The 25,476-nt window shown below is 31.4% G+C and overlaps 1 protein-coding gene across 1 annotated transcript; it reads left to right on the forward strand.

Annotated features, from left to right (window-relative positions):
* Nucleotides 1–667: 667 nt before the first annotated feature.
* On the forward strand, nt 668–24,824 carry LOC143079675 (palmitoyltransferase ZDHHC1-like). Its single transcript, XM_076255152.1, has 13 exons — nt 668–901; nt 6,775–6,961; nt 7,348–7,520; nt 7,939–8,040; nt 10,228–10,352; nt 11,106–11,129; nt 12,899–12,925; nt 14,338–14,466; nt 14,855–14,967; nt 15,782–15,822; nt 16,645–16,753; nt 20,117–20,279; nt 20,638–24,824. Exons 2-13 carry the CDS (start codon nt 6,791–6,793, stop codon nt 21,297–21,299), a joined length of 1,839 nt encoding a protein of 612 aa, XP_076111267.1. The 5' UTR covers nt 668–901; nt 6,775–6,790; the 3' UTR covers nt 21,300–24,824.
* The last annotated feature ends 652 nt before the right edge of the window (nt 24,825–25,476 follow it).

Raw genomic sequence — 25,476 nt, forward strand, 5'->3', positions numbered from 1 at the left:
GAACTGTATCATGAAAAAATAATGTTAATTAGCTCAACGGCTGCCGTACGCGATGGTACGTCTGAACAACATTCGATTTAATTATATTGAGTATTTCGCAAACATTTGACGTCAGATGTTTTAACGGAAAAACTTTGTCTAACTTTGATAATTTGATTGCGTACAGTGCTTGCTAGCTAAACTGACTTTATGTCCAGTGGTAACTATTTCACTTATAAACATTTCCATCATGACTGAGATTCAGGAAATAGTGGTAATTTCGATAGATTGGTTTCAACAGACATTTACAGTCCCTGTGTTCAATAGATATAGGAAGATGTGGTGTGAGTGCCAATGTGACAACTCTCCATCCAAATAACAATTTAAAAAAAAAGTAAACCATTATAGGTCAATGTACGGCCTTCACTGAACACGGAGCCTTAATTGGTTCACACCGAACAACAATCTATAAAGGGCCCCAAAATTACTAGTGTAAAACCATTCAAACGGGAAAACGAATGAAATTTGTTTTCTGTTTCAAATAAAACCTCACAAAGAAGATTCGGTGATTTCCGAAACCGTATCTAGGCGTTAAAAAACGTACGCTTTTTGAAAAGCAAATACTTTATGTTTATTTGTTTACTTCTCAAATGTAGAGTTGCCTCCCTTATCAATGATGTTAGAAATAGTTCCCATTTTTATTTACTACGGTTAAAGTATCTTTTTGTGTTTAATTTTGAACATATTAACTGAAGAAGTGCATGGCACTGATATAACCAAACTGAAATAGAAATAATATAGAGCTGCGAACGAATATAAAAAATATAGTTGACATATCACCTTGGAATCAAAATGGCTGCCTGTCAAAATTTCGAAATGGTAACCTGAAGAGGATTATTTTAAGAATATGTAATTTGTCAGTGTAAGTATACCATTTAGATAGTTTCAAGAATGTTAATGTGGAGCGTCTAAATATGAAATCTTGCGAAGGCATGTTTATGATCAGAAAAGAAGTGTACAAACATCGACGTTTGAAGTGTTAATTCTGGAATTATAATTTTATCACTTTTATCATTTATAATATTATGAGTTTATAATAAATGTAATTGACAAGTGAGACAAATACATGATACCCTTTGGTTGAAGATGAAATAAAGCACCTTTCATGACGACAGAAGTCTTAGCACCATATTTGTTTATTCACAGAAAAGATATATGTCATATATCAGTTGTTGTATATGTAGATCAGAAACATGCATACGAGTTGACTACAAGTACTGAATACTGATGAATAAAATATAATTGAATTTACTGATTCTGGAACTCTAAGACTTCAAAATTACAGTACATCATTTACTCTACTGACTTCTGATAAATCAGGGTCGGTTTGCCCTGATTCAACTTCAAGTTTGTCCGCTAGTGATCCCTAATCTACTGGCCCCTAATCTACTGGCCAAGTACCTGCATGCCCTGAAACCTAACCTTTTTGCTCAGGGTCCATTCACCCTGATTTGTATTTTATTCTTATTGTTGTCTAGTTTCATAATTTTTATTATTTGAACAAAATACATGGATAGGTTAAATATATACTCATGTCACCATCGTATTTATGTGCATTACTAAAGGGTTGATTGGTTATTCATCAGTTCATTTATTTCATTCATTCATTCATTCCATTTTCTGTTTCATCATACTCATTATGACGATTGACTGAGACTGACGACATTTCTAATATACCTCACTGCACAATTTCATATTCACGTCACTACACACCTGAACGATTTAAATAGAATAAAATATTATTGCACGAGCGCGGAAAAATATATGTATGCCTTATTTATATATAGAGATTTAGTATTTCATTAACTGAATAGCCGCCTTTCAATGCTGACGCTTAAATGCTTAAGCAATATTTACAGTTAATAAAAGTGGTATCAAAGCTAGGTCATCTCTCTCTCTGAAGGCTCCATTTGTCACAGTGAACTTGACATACACCAAATTATCGTGATGGCTTATACCAAACAGTGACTTTGATACCACTTTTATTAACTGTAAATATACATTTATTTCAACATACACAAATCTTTCAACAAATTCGGAAACAATAACATCCATTCATAATCTAAATATAAAACCACAAACTACAATGAGACAAGAACTGACGGACTAATGAATTCAACAAAGCACTTTAAAATTACGCCATGAATTAATATCGCCAATAAAACAATTTCTAGCTGTAATTCAGTAATTTTGAACTATACTATAAAACTATGTAAAAAGTACAGAAAAGCCGTATTGCAGATTATGATAAAACTATCATAATATTTCCATATAACTTTTAATGAATGAAACTCTATCAAGAAACTAAATATTTTTTTTCAAATAACAAAATTAACTAACCTGTAAATATTGCTTAAGCATTTAAGCGTCAGCATTGAAAGGCGGCTATATTCAGTTAATGAAATACTAAATCTCTATATATAAATAAGGCGTACATATATTTTCCTGCGCTCGTGCAATAATATTTTATTCTATTTAAATCGTTCAGGTGTGTAGAGACGTGAATATGAAATTGTGCAGTGAGGTATATTAGAAATGTCGTCAGTCTCAGTCAATCGTCATAATGAGTATGATGAAACAGAAAATGGAATGAATGAATGAAATAAATGAACTGATGAATAACCAATCAACCCTTTAGTAATGCACATAAATACGATGGTGACACTCATTTTAGAATGTAGGACAGAAAGTCACAGGAAAAAAAGTCACAGACAAAAAGTCACGGACTAAAAGTCACAGGACAAAAAGTCACAATTAATTTTTTCTGATTATTTTCTTTAAATAAAAAACGCTAATTTCTACAAAAATATTTTTGTATTATTCTTGAACTATTGTATACAAACCAAAATTTTAAACAAAATTTATCAAAAAAATATCAAGGATGATCAAATAATTGCATGTTAAAAAAACAAAATTTCAAAGTGGTTTGACACTTAAATGGCTTCATGGTGCCAAGAAATCTTTCTTTTGCATGATTAAAATTAAATAAATTATCATTTTTCAAGTATAATGACACATTTCCTAAACTTGAATATGAATATATGTATTAAAAAGTAAATATTTCAAGATATTTCTCTTACATTGTCTTATATTTATTGATATATTCAAACAATTGTCAACAGATTATTTGTGACTTTTTGTTCCGTGACTTTTTGTCCTACCAAATTTGTGACTTTATGTCCTGTGACTTTCTGTCTGTTTACATCATTTTAATATAGGAAGATGTGGTATGAGTGCCAATGAGACAACTCAACCAAGTAACAATTTATAAAAGAAAACCATTATAGGTCTAGGTACAGACTTCAACATTGAGCCTTGGCTCACACCGAACAGCAAGCTCTAAAGAGCCCCAAAAATTACTAGTGTTAACCAGGTTAAAGTTTATTAAGATGGTAAATGCACATGAAGGAGAGGGGCAAAAGATACAAGAGAGACATTCAAACTCGTAGATCGAAAAAAGAAACTGATAAAGTCATGCAATAATTATGGCAAAAAAAGAAAAAGACAAACAGACAAAACATAACATAGAAAACTAAAAGACAACATGTACATGTATGCAGTATAAAGCAATATGAACCCCACCAAAACCTGGGGCAGTGATATTGTCGGCTTTTTTCAAAACTATCTCTACCCTTTTTTAATGGGAAAATATGCATCATTTTTATCAAATTGGGAAATTTATAATAAACCATGAATTTAACTGGAACTTCAATTTGAAGACCCCCTTTCAAGAGGTAAACCCTCATTTGAAATAAGACCTCTTTGGTCATTGAAAAATGAATGTTGGTTTCCCCTAACATGTGAAAATTATCAAGGCCTAGCAGGCAGGAACAACATTTTATTCTTTTGGTGAAAAATCAGTTTCGTTCTACAGAGAATGTTGTTGTAGACCTGTATTCAACAGTAGCTGTTTCACATTCTACATTGTTGTATAATCTATGTGAAACTGAAGGAATGAAATTAAGCAATATTGAAACACTTTTAAGAGATTATCAGAAAATTTCAAATAGCATCATTTATAATTGTCAATAGAAACCAAGGCAACCCTTTTTCAACTGCAAAAAAATAAAATTTAATAGAAAAAAAAGAATTGACCCGGAGGGTAAAAACAGAGTCGGCAGGGTTAGGGGAAACCAACAATAATTTTTGCATGGCCTTATTGTCAGTGATGATACATAAACAGACCCTCAAATATACATATGTAGTCATTTTAGGCATAAAAAATATTTAAATGTGTTTTTATGCGGTCGTACATTGGTATCACGTCGTCCGAAGACAGATGGTTTCCAGATACTGTAAATTCAGAAATTATTGCGGGCATTTATTATTGCGATTCTATCAGTTTAAGACTTAAATGCAATTTTAATTTTTACTATTTTGAGATAAATCCTGTTTAATACATGTAAAACAGTCTTCACGCTGAACTGCTAATCTACAGGCCCGCAGCTCATTTTTTGAAAATTTTTAGTTAAATTCTGTTGGCCTGTAGGTCTGATTTTTACAGGCCCGAGAGCAATTTTACCAGCCTGGGCTGCCACTCGTCGTGAAGACTGGTAAAATATTTCAAAATGCGAGGTTGAATTATTGAGATTACAACTCTGTCGCATTTTTCGCAATAATAAAAACCTAGCAATAATTTCTGAATTTACAGTAATAACTTTAGTATAAGTAAACAGAAATCAATAAAATTTTAACACAATGTTTATAACCACAAAAGGAAGCTTGAGATTGATTTATGGTCCCTAAGGTTTAGGAATAAGGGACCCAAAGTGCCCAAAAATAGCATTTATTTCATGTCAGGACAATAAGTTGTGTATAAGTATTTCAATTGTTCTTAAATTGTACCACAATGTTTAATACCATAAGTAGAAGGTTGAGATATATTTTAAGGGTTATGGGGCAAACAGTCTAGGATTAAAGGGCCAAAAAGGGACCAAAAACAAGCATTTTTGTAGTTTCAAGTCAATAAATTGAAGTTATCTTTCTTTGTCTAGAAAGGTTGTTGAATCACCTAAAACCAATGCTTTATATAATCTTCTTTGAAATTGGAGTTATCTTTCTTTGTCCAGAATAGAAGTTGAATAACTTAAATCAATGCTATATACAATATACAATGCAATATTCCCTTTACTACCAACTGATAAATTAAAGCAATCTTTACCATTCAGTGATTATATGGGTAAAGGTTAACCACAAATTTTAGATTTCAATGAAATTTCAAAAGGCTTATATGCAGACTTGCTAGTGGCAAAACCACAAAATCAAATATCCACACAAATGTAATGGTTCCTCAATCCATGTGACATAAATTAATACCAATAGCACATGCTCTTCCTTCAAATGATTCTGAATATTTTACATCTTTAAAAAAGACTCTTCAAAATGTCTTCTAGATTTTTAATGGACCTGATTATTCCATTTAACATGTTAAAAAAACATTAATTTATATACAGAAAAAAATCAATACAAGAGATCATTAACCTACTTGTAACAGTCTTGTTTACAGTAAAATCTGTGTTTACCTATCATTGAGTTAGCCCTGATTAACTCAAGATCAACATCTTCTCACAATATATTATATGAAAAAAAGAAATTATTGATCCCTCTTCACTGTCTTGTAGTATTGTTATTCACCTGGAAAATTGTTTGTAAGTTACAGCAGATGGTTATGAGGGATTTTATTCTATTTCTAAAAGTGTAACAGTGTTTGAAAAGTATCTCAAAATTATTTAATTGTAACCAATTGGGTTTTGTTTATCAGAAACACTTATTAAACAGGTTAGTTTCTTTATATCTATACATGTAAGTCATTTAAGTTGTAATAAGTACATGTAAATAACATGATGTGACCCTTCAATGTATGGCAAATTCATCATGTAAATACCATATTGAGCAGAAAAAAAATTTAAAAGATATTTAAATCTTTCCCTGCACTTTAATTAAAACCTTGTGATTATGGGTGAGGGTTATTAAGGTAAATAAACTCATCATAGATACCAGAATTAGAATTTTGTATGCAAGAGACGCCTTTCGTCAATAAGTTAAAAAAAAAAGGCCAAATAAAGTAAGAAGTTGATGATCATTAAGAACCTAATAATTTTGAAAGGTTATGCCAAATAACGCGAAGGTTATCTGTTCATGGTGTTTAAAATACATAGTAATTAAAAAAAAAAATTTGTAAACAGTTAATTCATAAGTATGAACCCATGTCATCACTGAAGTGCTGACTATGGGGCTCAGTAGGCAGGTGATATCCCTGATCACCAGCATGATTTCTACTACCTGGCAGTAAAAACCATGGATGCTAAATAAGGGTGTATGTTCTGCTACGTAGGATCTATATAAGAAGTTAGGGATTCACACTTGGAGGTGTTTAAATATGATGTCGTGGGTATGGACTATGGAGTTAAAGTTTGCCATGCCCTGCATTTAAAGAAACCTTGGGAAAAAATCTTTAAGGGATCTTTAAGTGGCCAATTACAGGACATTTTATTCATGTCTCTATCTTACTATACTCTTTTCAGTGGCTGTCATATTTTATTGTTCTTCATTCCATCTTTCCTACTCTTCTGATTTAACGGGGGAAATTTTAAGAATCGGAATGTAACTTTAACAATGTTCACTATTGTTATGCATGATGACTTTAAAGAGAAAACTGATATGGAAATTGCAAAATTAATACATGTACTAAATTATTTATTAAAGAAAGTTATTATTATTTTTTTTTTTTTACAGATTACTGAAGGACAAGATGCCTCATCCAGATACAGAATACCATCACCATTTCAGGGTGAATGGCTGGAGTTGTCCTTTTCATCCTCTACAGTTTGTAGCATGGTTTGCTGTCTTGTATTATACTGTAGTATATTTCACCACTATGGTTCCAGCCTTACCAACAAACTGGCACCCAGCAGGATATATTGTATCCTTTTAAACTGATCATATAGGTTTATATATTTGGAAGATTTAGATGTTATATACATCGTATTTAAAAATCTTATTTCTGAAGTAGATGTTACATACATCTGATTTAAAAATCTTATTTTAAAATGAGCTACTGTAATAGATGGTACAATATACATAGTATTACATCACAATTACTGTTCAATACATCAGTTATAGTATGATATATCAGACAGTCTTGAGAGGAGCAAATTGCCAATATGTTAGTTATTTAATGAGTCAAGGCTGACTGGCTCAGCGGCTTGCAAGTGCCAGTTGGAACAGTCTATTTGCATTATATTATATTTATATAAAAAAAAAATATTAAAAAGGGTCAGATTCAAGATTTTCCTTAACAATTACCAGGTGACTGGGCTTGCTTTAGTTGCACATGCAGTGTCTCATATTGTAGCCAGTACTATCAACCCTGCTGATGAAGCAGTTATACAGAAAAACAGTAAACAGCCAGCCAAATTTGACAGACGGAAACATAAACATGTTATAGAAAACATGCATTGTTATATTTGTGAAGTTGATGTGTAAGTTTATATTAGTCTTTTGTGTATTGAAGATTAATGTTCTTGTATTTGTATTGATTGTTTGTTGATGTTTAACAGCACTTTAGCACGCCATGATATATTGTGGCTTCTGACTGGATAACTTACAATCCTAGTCAATAGAGATTCCAAGAGCTGGTTTCAAACTCATCACCTCTGTGTTTTCAGGCTAAAGTTACCATTTTGATTTTTTTTACATGTGGATAGGTATGCAATTGTGTGTATGTACCATTTGGTGTCTTCATTTTGTCAAAACTATATTTTACATGAATAGATTCATTATTAGATTTAGTTGGTCTTTTTGCCTACCAAGAGTTCTTAGGATTTTGTAATGAATTTGATTTTAATATTATCAACTATGGTAGGTCATTATAATATTTAAAACCTATATTATTTTCAGAGGTGCTAAATCTAAGCATTGCAGTGCATGTAATAAGTGTGTGACGAACTTTGACCATCACTGCAAATGGTTAAACAACTGTGTTGGTGGCCGTAATTATAAGTAAGTATATAATTTTGAAAATAAAAAAATTACAAATTTAGTTATTAAATATCTTTAATTAAATATTTTCAGCTTGCATCTGGACAAATGTAACTTTTGCAGATGTATTTATTTTGTCTAAATCTTAATAACAATGCATTTAAATAAATTGCATCTGTTTCAATGTTGCAACGGCTTATGAGCCAGGGGGCAAAGCGGTAAATTTTGGCCCAATCTATGTTTTTCAAATTTTGTTTGTCAGAAGGCTTATATGTATCATTATTTCAGATTTTATTTTTAGCTCACCTGGCCCAAAGGGCCAAGTGAGCTTTTCTTATCACTTGGCGTCCGGCGTCCGTCGTCGTCCGTCGTCGTCCGTCGTCGTCGTCCTGCGTTAACTTTTACAAAAATCTTCTCCTCTGAAACTACTGGGCCAAATTTAACCAAACTTGGCCACAATCATCATTGGGGTATTTAGTTTAAAAAATGTGTCCGGTGACCCGGCCAACCAACCAAGATGGCCACCATGGCTAAAAATAGAACATAGGGGTAAAATGCAGTTTTTGGCTTATAACTCAAAAACCAAAGCATTTAGAGCAAATCTGACAGGGGGTAATATTGTTCAACAGGTCAAGATCTATCTGCCCTGAAATTTTCAGTTGAATCGGACATTTCGTTGTTGGGTTGCTGCCCCTGAAATGGTAATTTTAAGGAAATTTTGCTGTTTTTGGTTATTATCTTGAATATTATTATAGATAGAGATAAACTGTAAACAGCAATAATGTTCAGCAAAGTAAGATCTACAAATAAGTCTACATGATCAAAATGGTCAGTTGACCACTTTAGGAGTTATTGCCCTTTATAGTCAATTTTTAACCATTTTTCGTAAATCTTAGTAATCTTTTAGAAAAATCTTCTCCTCTGAAACTACTGGGTCAAATTTAACCAAACTTGGCCATAATCATCATTGGGGTATCTAGTTTATAAAATGTGTCCGGTGCCCTGCCCAACCAACCAAGATGGCCGCCATGGCTAAAAATAGAACATAGGGGTAAAATGCAGTTTTTGGCTTATAACTCAAAAACCAAAGCATTTAGAGCAAATCTGACACACAGTAAAATTGTTCATCAGGTCAAGATCTATCTGCCCTGAAATTTTCAGTTGAATCGGACATTTCGTTGTTGGGTTGCTGCCCCTGAAATGGTAATTTTAAGGAAATTTTGCTGTTTTTGGTTATTATCTTGAATATTATTATAGATAGAGATAAACTGTAAACAGCAATAATGTTCAGCAAAGTAAGATCTACAAATAAGTCAAATGACCAAAATGGTCAGTTGACCTCTTTAGGAGTTATTGCCCTTTATAGTAAATTTTTAACCATTTTTCGTAAATCTCAGTAATCTTTTACAAAAATCTTCTCCTCTGAAACTACTGGGCCAAATTTAACCAAATTTAGCCATAATCATCATTGGGGTATCTAGTTAAAAAAAGGTGTCCGGTAACTCGGCCAACCAACCAAGATGGCCACCATGGCTAAAAATAGAACATGGGGGTAAAATGCAGTTTTTGGCTTATAACTCAAAAACCAAAGCATTTAGAGCAAATCTGACAGGAAGTAAAATTGTTGATCAGGTCAAATTCTATCTGCCCTGGAATTTTCAGATGAATTGGATAATCGGTTGTTAGGTTGCTGTCCCTGAATTGGTAATTTTGAGGAAATTTTGCTGTTTTTTTGTTATTATCTTGAATATTATTATAGATAGAGATAAACTGTAAACAGCAATAATGTACAGCAAAGTAAGAACTAAAAATAAGTCAGTATGACCAAAATAGTCAATTGACCCCCTAAGGAGTTATTGCCCTTCATAGCCAATTTTTAACAATTTTCTTAAAATTTGAAGATTTTCAATAACATTTTCCACAGAAAGTACTGTTATAGATAGAGATAATTGTAAGCAGCAAGAATGTTTAGTAAAGTAAGATCTACAAACACATCACCATCACCAAAACACAATTTTGTCATGAATCCATCTGTGTCCATTGTTTAATATTCACATAGACCAAGGTGAGCGACACAGGCTCTTTAGAGCCTCTAGTTTTTAATTTCAACAATTAAAATATTGAAGAAAATTGAATGAAATGGATAAATTTCTTGTAGACAAAATAGTGACAAAAATCTTTCAAACATACATTTTGATAATTTTTCAGTTGGTTTCTCGCTGTACTTGTTACTGGGATCATAGGTGTTTTACTGGTCTTCCTTGTTTGTATGATAGAGTTTATTGCATACTTCACAGATGAAGATAATGGAGAAATACTACTGCCTTATATAGGTAACAAATTATTTACTAGATAATGAAAAAATACATGAATAAGTAAGGAAAGAAAATAAACCAAGTATAAAATATTCTTTAGTAAATATTTCCATATGCTATTAAGTTAGTTCTAATGAAAAAGAGAGGCAAACAATTCCAAAGGGATATTTATTATTAAACTCATGCAAAGAAAATAAACCTTCAATGCCATGGGGGAAAAAACAAAAACTGATGAAAAAAAACCTAACAGTATACAAAACACAACATAGACACTAATGACTGCGCAACATACTGCGCAACATGAATCCCCACCCAAAAAAACAAATGTGATTTCAGGCGCTCTAGTATGACTGGTCCTGCAAAAACTCGTCATATACATTGTTATGGTAATTAAGCATCAATACTTCCCTAAAATACTAATAATACTAAAGATTGACATCTATTTTCACTGAGCTGCTACACATTTTGGTTTTTGGGCCAGCTATAGCCCTGTTTTGGGTTGGTGGCTTTCAGTTATTGCCTCTTTGAAACATTCTCCATTTCCATTCTCAATTTTATCTTGATGGGTTTGAACCTCTGTGTTACCTATTTTTCATTGATTTTGCTATATCAAATAAGGAATCTTCAGATTTGGTTAATTATTTGAAGGAAAAAAATCTTATAGATTTGTTGTAAAAAAATAAGTCAGGCTCTTATATAGTTTACTTTTTTCACCCATTTCATTTAATGTCATGTATAAATCATTGATTTATGTTTTCTTTATATTTACAGATTACAAAGAAATGTTGCAATTAAGTAAGTCATATAAGTATAGAGAAATAAAAAGTTTTATAATAAATCTTTATTGCCATATAAGTAAATATATTTAATACTTGTTATAAATACAAAACATAAACAACATTATCAGAAATAATGCATGATTTGAATTCATTTAGGTACTGTGGTGTGTTCTTGTTTGGGTATGTACCTGAATCTGATGATAGGAAGGATTTTTGTAATTTACATTTTTCTCAAAATTTTAAATGTACATCAGACAATCCAAAGTTAAGAATGATAAATCTTAAAAAAAGACTGTGAAATTAAGGTTTGTTATTTGTTTCATCAAAGTTTATATGTTTGATCTCCACATGTCTGTTTCTGGTATGAGTTCATGTATACCCACAGGGCTTTCCCTTGAAATTGAAGTAGAAGGCTCAATTAAAATTATAGGCGGCTGTAACATGCTTACACCACCACCGCCTTATGCCAGGGGTTGGGGGTTGGGGAGGGGGGGGGGGGGGGGGGGTGCTCAAGGCCCCCAGAAGCTGTGGCATAAATAGAGCAAAATCCTGCATTCTTGCAATCTCCTGGCACATAATTTCATCTTTCAAATGACCATTTTTTATGTATGAAATTAAAGAAAGAAAAAAATCTCAAAGAAATTTCATTTTTTTTTTATGTTATAGTTTTTTATTTTTATTACCTTATGCTTAAAATTCATTTACTTTTAAAGGAGTTTTATTGATATAATAATCCGGTTTGTTAGAAATCTTGATCGATTTATTTTGTATAACTACGTGCATTTGTAAACAAATGACCCCCCTTTTCTCTCTAAAGACTGTTACGCATATTTAAATCATACAATTATTTCTCAAGCATTGACAGAAAATAGATATATCCTCTGATTTTCTCTTATTTGTTTGTAAACTGTTAAATAAGTCGGATACATAAATCATTTGGAAATGTTATTTATTTGAGGTCGAGTCGACAATATTCTACTTTTGTTTTTGACATTGATTCTCTGAACACCACGTGGGCTTTGAAAAATGAACTTCAAAAGATATTGTTTTCCAGATTCTGAACAATATGATCTACTAAACTTTCTTTAATTTGACTGATATTATTCCATAACATAAGATTGTCATCCTATCTGATTGTCTTCACGTTTTAAAAGCAAAAAAAAAACCAACGAGTTAATGACCATCGGAACGTCTCTATTGTTATTGTTCAATGACCACCGGAACGTCTCTCTTGTTATCTTTGAAAAGAAACGATGCATTCTGACTTTAAATAGACAATCAATCAGTGACCTGAATTCATGTGAACTATATTTAGCCCAAGGTAACACTGACTTTTCATCCCTTGTTTATCGTGACCGCGACTATGCGACAATACGTCTCTCGGCTGCTTGTAAACATTTGAAAAAAGGTATTTTTTTCTTTTTGAATTTATATTTTTGTCAGTGAAGTAGCCGGCACTTGAAGCCACCATAAACTGTGGATTTCCTGCCGGCTACCGGCTTCAATGGAAAGCCCTGTACCCAATGTCTCTATTTAATCACTTTAACAAAAAAGAAAAACCAATTCAACTTCCAACCTATTTAAAGAGACCTTAAAAATGTAATGTTTTGATTGCAGTAGCTTAAGGTTAATAGTAGAATGGATCCTATTGTTTTGAATATATTTAGATCTTCAAACTAATTTGATATGTATTGATTGGTAGGACTATTAATTGTCGGAAGTTTGAGAAACTTTGTTTATCTCATTATGGTCAAGTAGAAATATTGATTTTAATTACTTTTTCAGATCCAAATTTGACATCAGCATCACCAGGTAAAACTATATAGTTTATTATTGATTGTATTCATTAAACAACAGAAACTATATTTTCTAATTGTATGAACAAGATTGCAATGTTCTAGATATCTCCTTGAAAACTCAATTAAGCAAATTTGCTATAAAATTGTAATCCTCTTTAATATGAATAATAGATAAAGAATACATACATATAATGTTATTTTATTTCTGTATATTCTTAATTTGAGTTATACATGTTATAGCAAAACTGGTAAAGTTTTCCAATATTCATTGAAAATATTTTAAAAATACAAGTTTCAATAAGATAGTCAGACATGAGAATGTACAGAATAGTCAACATCATTTAACAGTGACCTGGTGACATGCCTTTTAATCACATTTTGATTTATTTATAAATTTTTGCTCCAATATTAAAAAATTGAAACAACAATTTATATATTTCATGCATCTGAAAAGCTTTTCTGGATTTACCTGCATCAGGAACAATCAAATCTGTATATTTGAAAGCAAGGATGTATAAGAATTGTAACTGTTGAAAAGCTATATGACCAGAAAGGAACAAAGACAACATTTTTAAAATTACTGATTAGAAATCAACCACACCTCTGCAAACTTACATAAACATAAACGTTCGTCCGTCCGCTTCAGGTTTAAGTTTTTGGTCAAGGTAATTTTTGAAGAAGTTGAAGTCCAATCAACTTGAAACTTAGTAATTTTAATTCCAAATTAAAGTTTTGACCCCAATTTCACGGTCCACTGAACATAGAAAATGATAATGCGAGTGGGGCATTCGTGTACTATGGACACATTCTTGTTTGCAATGTTTTTAGTCCCACCTACGATAGTAGAGGGGCATTATGTTTTCTGGTCTGTGCCTCCGTTCGTCCGTCCGCTTCAGGTTAAAGTTTTTGGTCAAGGTAGTTTTTGATGAAGTTAAAGTTACATCAACTTGAAACTTAGTACACATGTTCCCTATGATATGATCTTTCTAATTTTAATTCCAAATCAAAGTTTTGACCCCAGTTTCACGGTCCACTGAACATAGAAAATGATAGTGCGAGTGGGGCATTCGTGTACTTGGTTCTCAAGATTAAGGCTAAAATCATTGCAAATAAGAATGTGTCCATAGTACACATTCTTATTTGCAATGATTTTAGCCTTAATCTTGAGAACCAAGTAAAGGCTAAAAATGTGGCAAAACCATTTTGCCAACAAGATATGATTGATAAGTTTTATTTTCAGGAAACATCATAATTAAGAATAGTTAATCTTATAAAACTACCAATTTCATCAGCAGTCTCCAAGTGATACATTGTATTGAATATTTTAGAAGATTTTTGCAAATAAAGAAAAAGCTTCTCTGAAAATTCTCTTATGTAGCTTTTCTAGATAACAATCACATGTTAAATTATTTTGTTTACTTTCAGAGTTTAAGATTATGCACATACCAATAGAAGAAAAAGCAGGATGGTTAGCCTTGTTGGGAATAACAGCAATACTACTCTTACTATCTTTAGCATTACTCATCCATCTGTTTGCCTTCCATTGCTATCTAAGTAAGTTTGTGCTCTATTGACCAAGCATAATAAAATAAGTGAACGTGGAGATTTTTAATTTAGATTGATCATGAACTGAAGCCTTTTTTTTACTTCTTTAACTGTTTAATTTAGCAGATCCACTCCGTAATAAAAAGTATCTTTGCCTTATATTTTCATACAATTTTTTAGTATGATTGTTACATATGAAGATATCATCCGTTGTTAGACTATTGATCCTACTAGTATTAATTTTACTTTATTTATTCAACTTTTTATCTGAGAATGAAACCATGAATGTAACTCTGATTTGTTCTATATTATGAACAAAGCACATCACAATTTGTTTTATTCAATGTGTTTGTACAACAAATGACATTTGTTAACATTTTTCTTTTGAATTTTATAGTGTATAATAAGATGACAACTTATGATTACATTGTAAAACAGAGAGAAAAAGAAGTTGAAGCAGTCAAACCACCTGTGTCTACTGGTAGACGCAAGCGAGTTCCTGTAAGCATGGTAAGCCTAATGCTGTTGTCTGTAAATATTGAAGCATTGAAGATTTTGGTAACATAAGTTTTATCATGTGTAAATACTTATTTCTTCCTGAAGGATTTGCATATGTTTTTTATATTTTTTACTGGTAAAAGACTATAGTCATGTTCATGACAAATAAGATTGATAGATTTGATTTAATATGTTGGTCCAAAATGGTTAAACCCAGCAGTTGCCCGTCATGGACTTGGTAAGACACTTTTTTTTACCAGATATCTCATTTAGAACGACCTGTGATCTTCAAAAATTTCAAAACTGTATATTTTAATGTTTTATTTGGTAAGTGTTACCCTATTGGAGCCCAATATGTAGTTTACAGATCAGTGCCATGTTGTGAGTTGCAATAGATTATGTACTTGGCATATTATAAGAACAGTTTTCTATATTTGCATGTATCATTGATTCTTTGAGCAATAACAGTTTAAAAGTAAAGTTACACACATGTATTAAAATTAGGAAAGGATTGAGATTTGAGTCACAAAGAACATGTTACAATAATATGAGACATCATTATTGGTGGTCTTTGTTATGTTTTTATGTTTGTTTTTTTCCAATCTGTTATCCTCTGTAAAATTAATTTGAATTTTTTTTTGGTAGACAAAAAGCTTGACATGTCATGTTAGCAAAAGTAATTAAAACACCTATATGCACAAGGAATTAAGATATATTTAATTGGAATGAATTTAACTTTGACAAAATTCTTACTTTTCAACAATGTCAAAATTATTAAAAACAATATTTCACTTCTTTAAGTAATTAATTTCTTTCTTGTTTTCAGATGAACAGAGTAGGACCAAGAGGGTCAAGAAAAATTGTCAAGTATGTAAATGCATTAATTAAGTGGATGTAACTAGAAAACTATTTTTTATGCCCCACCTAAGATAGAAGAGGGGCATTATGTTTTCTGGTCTGTGGGTCCGTTCGTTTGTTCGTCCGTTCATACGTTCGTTCGTTCTGCTTCAGGTTAAAGTTTTTTTGTCAAGGTAGTTTTTGATGAAGTTAAAGTCCAATCAACTTGAAACTTAGTACACATGTTCCTTATGATATGAACTTACTAATTTTTATGCCAAATTTGAGTTTTTACCCCAATTTCACGGTCCACTGAACATAGAAAATGATAGTGTGAGTGGGGCATTCGTGTACTTGGGACACATTCTTGTTTATCACTATTTTACAACTTAGTTTGTATAATGCACTCAAGTACAGTCCTTTTGGAGACACAATGGAAACTGATAACCAGAAACAAGAATTATAAAACATACATTACTTATTCTTGAATTACGATTGGAATGAAGTAAAACATACCAAAGTACACAAAAGTAGATGATAAATATATTAAGGAGGAAGACAAAGAACAGACTAATTTTTTAGCAATTTATATACTGGAGAACTATTTTTATTTAAAAAAAAAATTTTTATGGTAGTAATATCACCAAAAATAAAGAGACTGTACAAGAAAGACTATCGTTTGATGCGATTATTCCCTGATTTATAAAAGAATAATATTTAAGGATGACTTTTTATTAAAACTAAAAGTGAAACACAAATATATATATATTATTTACCACTTGTTATTTAAATAAAATGACTATCATACTATAATAGAGGATTCTGTTGTAAGAGGAAATATTTTTTTTATAGAAAAGGTTCAGAAGAAAAAGAATATAAACACAGAGATGAAGGAGAAACCTCTGGAGAGACCCCACCACCTACAACCAGTCCAATGAGACAGAATGAAAACAATAATAATGTATGTGTAAAGTCTCCTTTATAGCTGTTTATCACTGTATAGATAGTTACTCCTGTTCACTCTGTTGTGATGAATAGATGGTTTATTATATCCTCTATCTCAAAATTATACCCTAGCTCTAAAGTAAAGGAGGGGATGTACATGTATACTGTTTTACCACTGTTGGTTCCAGGAAATTCTGTCACATTTTTCTCAGGAACTACAAATCAGAGTTTCCCCGAATTTGTTATCAGTTTTCATGTAAACATGCTATACCGTGTAATGCAGTTTTCATGTAAACATGCTATACCGTGTATTGCAGTTTCCAATTCAACAGTCCTCAACATCCTGTTTACTGAAAAATTATATATTCTATCACACAATTGCCCTGTTTGAGTTTCTATCACATTTCTAGGGAACTACAAATAAGACTGTCATGATTTTTTTTGGTCAGGTTTTATGTGAACATACTTTTCAGTGTGAAGTGTAGCCAGATTCTTTGCTTATTTTTCAAATCCTTTCCTAAGACACTCACCTACCAAACTGGAAGTAACCAGATAAGCTACTGAATCTAAACACACTGAAAAACAGTTTCAAATAAATCTCATGTCTATGCATATTTGGACGGAGGAACTGTGAAATTCTTGTTATCTATGGTTAGTATGTTTGTTCTTAGCTAATAGATCCACATTCAAATATGATGTCCAAAGCCTTTCTTGTTCTTTGATTTGACCATTGACATGCAGAAAGGTTTTTATACGACCGCAAAATTTGAAAAATTTTTCGTCGTATATTGCTATCACGTTGGCGTCTGCGTCGTCGTCCGGTGTCCGAATACTTTTAGTTTTCGCACTCTAACTTTAGTAAAAGTGAATGGAAATCTATGAAATTTTAACACAAGGTTTATGACCACAAAAGGAAGGTTGGTATTGATTTTGGGAGTATTGGTCCCAACATTTTAGGAATTAGGGGCCAAAAAGGGCCCAAATAAGCATTTTCTTGGTTTTCGCACTATAACTTTAGTTTAAGTTAATAGAAATCTATGAAATTTTGACACAAGGTTTATGACCACAAAAGAACGGTTGGGATTGATTTTGGGAGTTTAGGTTTCAACAGTTTAGGAATTAGGGGCCAAAAAAGGGCCCAAATAAGCATTATTCTTGGTTTTCGCACAATAACTTTAGTTTAAGTAAATAGAAATCAATGAAATTTAAACACAATGTTAATGACTACAAAAGGAAGGTTGGTATTGATTTTGGGAGTTTAGGTCCCAACAGTTTAGGAATTAGGGGCCAAAAAGGGACCCAAATAAGCATTTTTCTTGGTTTTCGCACCATAACGTTAGTATAAGTAAATAGAAATCTATGAAATTTAAACACAAGGTTTATGACCATAAAAGGAAGGTTGGTATTGATTTTGGGAGTTTTGGTCCCAACAGAATAAGGGGCCCAAAGGGTCCAAAATTAAACTTTGTTTGATTTCATCAAAATTGAATAATTGGGGTTTTTTGATATGTCGAATCTAACTGTCATGACTGTGTATGTAGATTCTTAACTTTTGGTCCCGTTTTCAAATTGGTCTACATTAAGGTCCAAAGGGTCCAAAATTAAACTTAGTTTGATTTTGACAAAAAATGAATCAGTTAGGTTCTTTGATATGCTGAATCTAAAAATGTACTTAGATTCTTGATTATTGGCCCAGTTTTCAAGTTGGTCCAAATCGGGGTCCAAAATTAAACTTTGTTTGATTTCATCAAAAATTGAATAAATGGGGTTCTTTGATATACCAAATCTAACTGTGTATGTAGATTCTTCATTTTTGGTCCTGTTTTCAAATTGGTCTACACTAAAGTCCAAAGGGTCCAAAATTAAACTTAGTCTGATTTCAACAAAAATTGAAATCTTGGGGTTCTTTGATATGCTGAATCCAAAAATGTACTTAGATTTTTTATTATGGGCCCAGTTTTCAAGTTGGTCCAAATCAGGATCTAAAATTATTATATTAAGTGTTGTGCAATAGCAAGTCTTTTCAATTGCACAGTATTGCGCAATGGCAAGAAATATCTAATTGCACAATATTGTGAAATAGCAAATTTTTTTTTAATTAGAGTTATCTTTCTTTGTCCAGAATAGTAAGCAAGAAATATCTAATTGCAAAATATTGTGCAATAGCAAGATTTTTTTTTAATTGGAGTTATCTTTCTTTGTCCAGAATCAACTTAAATCTTTGTTATATACAATATACAATGTATATTCACTTTTTACTACCAACTGATAAATTATAATAAATAACATTCAGTGATAACAAGCAGTTTTTTTTACATCTTAATATTTTATGATGTATTTAAATGAGTAGTTATTGTTGCAAACTCCATTAGAAATTTTAATTGAGATTAGTTTTGGAATAAGGGAAAGGGGGATGTGATTAAAAAAATTGGGTTCAATTTTTCTCATTTGAAATTTCATAAATAAAAAAGAAAATTTCTTCAAACATTTTTATGCCCCACCTACGATAGTAGAGGGGCATTATGTTTTCTGGTCTGTGCGTCCGTCCGTCCGTCCGTCTGTCCGTTCGTTCGTCCGTCCGTTCGTCCGTCCGTCTGTCCCACTTCAGGTTAAAGTTTTTGGTCAAGGTAGTTTTAAATGAAGTTTAAGTCCAATCGACTTCAAACTTAGTACACATGTCCCCTATGATATGATCTTTCTAATTTTAATGCCAAATTAGAGTTTTTACCCCAATTTTACGGTCCACTGAACATGGAAAATGATAGTGCGAGTGGGGCATTCGTGTACTGAGGACACATTCTTGTTTTGAGAGGATTAATATTCAACAGCATAGTGAATTGCTCTAAGAGAAAACAAAAATTTTAAGTTCATTAGAACACATTCATTCTGTGTCAGAAACCTATGCTGTGTCAACTATTTAATCACAATCCAAATTTAGAGCTGAATCCAGCTTGAATGTTGTGTCCATACTTGCCCCAACCGTTCAGGGTTCAACCTCTGCGGTCGTATAAAGCTACGCCCTGCGGAGCATCTGGTTTTGTCTAGCTTCTATGAAGTTGAAAAAGCGAGACTTAGAAGTGCTTTGTCCAACATTGATGATGTCTGCATCAACAATATATTAGTTTGTGATAAGATCAGTTTAAAGGGAACCATTACTGCCCATGTCAATATGTTATACAATTGTATTGCCTTGGAGATTATTTCGCCCCGTCCCTTTAGGTGGCCTATTAACTGAATATTTTGTTTAGTTGACATGTATTAGTTTGAAATGAGGTCAGTTTATGGGAAACCATTAGTGGTCACTGATATATTTAATGCAAATGTTTTAGGTCTCCTTTGCATGAGTCTTTTTCAATATTTTCCTTTCGAATATTTGCAGGCAGATAAAATTTACAGAGATGGAAGTATAAGAAAAAAGCCACATGCTCATATTGACAATGAAGTCGGAGCTAAAAAAATCAAAAGAAAAAAGAAAAAATCATACAAAGCACCAACACACAGAAGTTCAGATGATGAGACGGACAGAAAAATTTCTACGATTGGTAATGTCACTATTAATTTTGTTTATACAATGAATGCTAATTGTTCAGAAATATAACAAAAGCTCTGTCTTTTTGATACATTTCAAGTCTTTTATAATGTCAGTTCAAACCAGTTATAGGGAAGTGAATAGTGGTTTCTAACTTTGTCAACAGTTTGGTATTTGTATAGTTTAAACATAACATTAACAGATAGAATTTTTTGCTCAATTTAGAGATAAAATTTTCAATTTTAATTTTGATAGTAAACAGTTAGATGTGTACATGTAAACCAGTTGCATTTACATGTATTCCATTCATGATACATTATTGTTGAAATCTCTAAATGAAAAATTTCTAAATTCTTATTTTTATTTTACAGATAATCCTCAATTCTATACAACTGCTCAGAATGTTGAATTGGAATTACCGATTCATAGTCCAATAAAAGTATCACCACCCCCACTTGTTCCTGTGAAAGCTGTTGGTGCATCACAGGAATATAATTCGGATTCAGCAGAATCGTTACACGAAGTTAAACCTCGACAGAGGCCATTAGCATTTAGAAATTCATCACAGAAGAATATTGCAAAAGGTTCTGACAGTCCAGATTCTGGAATTATTTCACAAGACTCTTTACGAAGAAGTAAAAAACCAAAACGTAAAAAATCAAAAACAAGGAATACAGATGAAGATTTGAATGCTACAACTTTATTGACTGTAAATCCCAATGCCACATATAATATGGATGGCAGTTTGGATTATACTAATGGTATGCCTGTAACTCCAGTTGTGTTAAAACTCAGGCAGCATAGAGATCTGCCAAAACTAGAATCGCCTCCACCAGAAGTGCCACGATTAGACTTAGGTCCCTTGACTGCAAGTTCTTTAGACAATTTGTCATATAGACCTCCTAGTTCACTAAGGTCAGATGATACTTACCTAACAGCAAGATATCCAGATTATTATAATAACAATAATTTGACTACTTCACAGAAACTTTCTCAGGTGCCAGAAATGAGTGGGTTGGATACTGAGCTGTAGCTAACGTACAAGTGATTTTTTTATATTTTGAAATTTTGGGACCAAATTGTTTGCATGCCTTTTCAAATGATTGTAATATGTGCTAGAGTATTAGAAGACGTGTTAATTCATGTGTCCTTTAAATTTTTCTCTACTTAAGTACAGTTATATTTATAACTTATATACTGTTCCATCAACTTTAGTTTGCACTTAATCAATTTAAGCTTAACTTTGTATTTTTTCACTGCACTCGTTTGCATCATTGTAGTTAAAACAAGAATCATTTTCTATGTTCAGTGGACGGTGAAAATGAGGGGAAATCTAATTTGGCATTAAAATTAGAAAGATCATATCATAAGGAACATGTGTACTAAGTTTCAAGTTGATTGGACTTCAACTTCATCAAAAACTACCTTGACCAAAAACTTTAACCTAAAGCGAGGCGCACGGACGGACGAACGAACTAACAGACGGATGCACAGACCAGAAAACATAATGCCCATAAATGGGGCATAAAAAAACCTACTTCAGTAGATTTCTTACTGTTATTGGAAAAAATTCAGTATATTTCTCTACAAACCAGAAATTTAAGAACTACAAATTTACAAATCTTTGTTATTCTGACAATACAATTTTCAGTTCTTCATAACAACTGCTTTAAATTTTTGCAAACTATTCAGATGATTCCATAAAATTTGATAAAATACACTATTTCATACAATGTCATTTTCATGTTATCAAACTTAAGTGATGTATACATTTATTCTTATTTCTTTTATGTTAATTTAAATTAATGAATATTGAGAAAGAAAAAAATCTATTTCTATTCTTTGTAAGAATCTCGTAATATAAAAATTAAAGGAAGGCAACTGAAATTTCTATGCTAAGTTGATTTTTGCCTTGTCCTAAGTCTGAAATGGAAGGTAATTGGTTTTTGTAGGTAGGGTAAATTTGGCAATAAAGTTATTTTTCAAAAGTGATGCTGTCTATAAAAATAATCAATCAGTTACTACCCCTTAAGGGATGTTTTTAATTTTTATTCAGTTATTTGCCCTTAAAGGACAGTTTACAGAGTTTTAAAATGTTTTTTTTTCTGACAAATTAATTTTATAAATTAAATTCACACATTCTTTTTATCATTTTGCTTTACTGCTACTAAATTTTTGCCAAGGTTGGCCTTTAAGAATAAGAATTCCTTTCTGAAAACAAGTTACAAAGATAAAATAAAATTGAGAATGGAATAAAAATAAAAGTCTACTTTCAAAATCAGAATTAATCTTTCTGGACAGGTCTATTTAAGTGCAGAGTATTTTGTATGATGTAAAAATTTGTATTGCTGTTATTAAAATGTTAGAAATTATGGGGTAGAAGATGTATGCTATGTCTGCCAAATTTATTCTTAAAATATGACATAAGACGTGTAATTTATTGTGTGAATGAGAAAGTGCTGAAAATGAGGAGGTGTACTTAGCCCTACTTGGCTTACAATCAAATTATGTAAAAAATAAGGTGGTTAAATCGTAAAGATAGTTGATATGTATGTGCAAAGTTCAAGCTGTAAGGAATTTTAAATTGAATTTTCACTGAGATTTTTGAAGTTGAAATATAGCAAAAAGTTTTTTTCTCCAAAAATGTTTAAAAAAATTGCATATTTTGATACAAATTTGTGAAATATGTAAATAACAAGCACATAAGCATACCAAATAACATGAGACTGTGATAAGAAGTGTTTGTATCTATAGACAATTTAATATAAACATGTTTGATGAGATATTTATTTGGTATTGGCACATGATTTATATTTAGGTCCAAAAATAGATTAAATCAAAAAAACAACTATGTATTTTTCTGAGAGAAAAAAATTGTGTAATAGGGCCTTTATTCATTTGAAACATTGAATCAAAAGTTTGCCAAAGTAGAAATAGCAATTTTTTTTTTCAGAGAATAGATGGAAAAGAAGATTTTTTTATTTTTTTACCAAACAAAGTGCTTTTGATGTGCGGTACACAATACTCAAATGACATTCATGTCCATACTTAATTCTGTGATGTCCTGGGTTGACATGAAGAGTTGGATTTTTACATGTAAACAAAATAAAAAAACAAAAAAATAATTTTAACCCTTGAGACAGGTCTCAAGGTTAAATTCTAAACAGGGCTTTAGTCAGTTACCTATTTTTTTTATCTACATCCATCCATTTCCTAATATTGCACCATTTGTATAATATAAAGTGCTTTTTACAATTTAGTATGTATTTTGTTTTTAATTATTGTTTTCATTTTAGTATTTAGCATATTTGTTGGTTAACATTCCATTCCATTTCATTTTAATACATCCTTTGTGTACATTTTAGTTGGTATGAAATTATTCAATAACCTTTGAGTGTTAAGGCTATTCTAATCAGGGGGTTTCAGTTTGTACTAATATTTAGATTGCGACTCCCTCAGGCAAAGTTAACCTTTGAGTGTTAAGACTATTCTAATCAGGGGGTTTCAGTTTGTACTAATACCGGTATTTAGATTGCAACTCCCTCAGGCAAAGTTAACCTTTGAGGCTATCCTAATCATGGGGGTTTCAGTCATAAAATTATACTCAGTTCAGAGACTCAGTACAAAAGTAGTGCTCTTAACACCAAATCCAGTATTTTGACCGTCATCTCCATGTTGATGATTTGTAAGTTTTAAGTGCATTCTATGCCAAATTTACCAAAAGCCTGACAGACAAATTTTGAATTAAATCGGAGAAATACATTATGTTTTACCCCTCACAAATCATGACAACATTCATGATGTATCTAGTATTATAGCATTATACTTGGCAGAAAAAAATGCATGGTTTTGAAGCAGGTTTAGAGGATATGGGACATTTTTATTGAATGGAGAAACTATGGATGTCCAATTTAAGCCTTTTTCGAAATGTTTGTAGTAATACCTAATTTAAGCCTTATTAAAAATATTTGTAGTAATAAAAATCAACATCACTACAGACACTACTAAAAGATTTGTCAGATGGACATCTGGGACTGTAGTCTGTGGAAATGTTTTGGTCTGCAAGAGTGATGCTTATTTTATCAATTAATACAAGTCTGACCAACATCATTCTGTCTCATTGGAAATCAAATCATACCACATCTTATTTTTAAATCATGTGTTGAAAATTTGTATAGAAGTTTTTTTCTTCATGTATGGATCCCAAACTACAACAGCAGAATTTTAAGTTGTAGAAGATTTTTTAGTACCTGTTTATCAGGCACAATTCTGAACAACATTTTTGCAATCACACTGTATTGTAAACAATTTTTTTTTTCATTTGTATTAGCAAGTATTAGAATTGGCAGGAACTTTTATTTAGTATTATTTCTCTTTTTAAAGTCCACTATCATAGTATTTTGTTAAGTTTTATTTATAACAAAGTTGTTGTGATAATGTTTTGTGATGTTTATTTTTACAATGGATCTGTGATTTTCATCAGTTGCATGTTATGCAAAATTGTTATTACATTTTGGATCATTGATTCTATTCTATTAAATGGATTTTTTAAAACATATTTGTGTTAATTATTGAAGTGTATGGTTACTTTTGTATTTCTTCTACCTGGTATGTAAAATTATTATCCCGAATACTGTGGATTCATTTATTTTCGTGGGTATCAATTTTCGTGGATAGAGAAAAAAAGACATTTCGTGGTATAGTAAATTCGTGGATCTCTGATAACAAAAAAAAAAAAAAAATCAGATACGTAATTCGTGGATTTGTTTTTGATTTAGGAGATCATATAACCTCCTTGGTTTAATCAATAATAAAACAAACAAAAAAGAAGGAATTCATTGAAAAAGTTTTGAATTGTCAAAATCCTCGCTTGGTCATTTTAGGTTAAAGTGTTCATTGAAAACTTCTATTACAATAATGGACAGAGACAACTAATTATTTGTTTGTTTTACAATTTATAAATGCTTGTCGGAATTCTATAAGGCAATCAAAACTTTATGATTGAAAGCTCATTTCCCTAATCACGATATAATAAACAGTCATGTAAGTAAAAGGTGTGAAAATAAATGTTCCTGTCATAAACAATATTACCTACGGGCAATATCCCCGTACTTAATCCTATTGATTTTCAATAACTAGTAAACCAAACTATGACACAGTAATTAACAACTTATTTTCCATGAACAGTTTTAATCAATTTTAAAAAGTAA

This window comes from Mytilus galloprovincialis, chromosome 6 (assembly GCF_965363235.1).
Source record: "Mytilus galloprovincialis chromosome 6, xbMytGall1.hap1.1, whole genome shotgun sequence".
Lineage (NCBI taxonomy): Eukaryota > Metazoa > Mollusca > Bivalvia > Mytilida > Mytilidae > Mytilus > Mytilus galloprovincialis.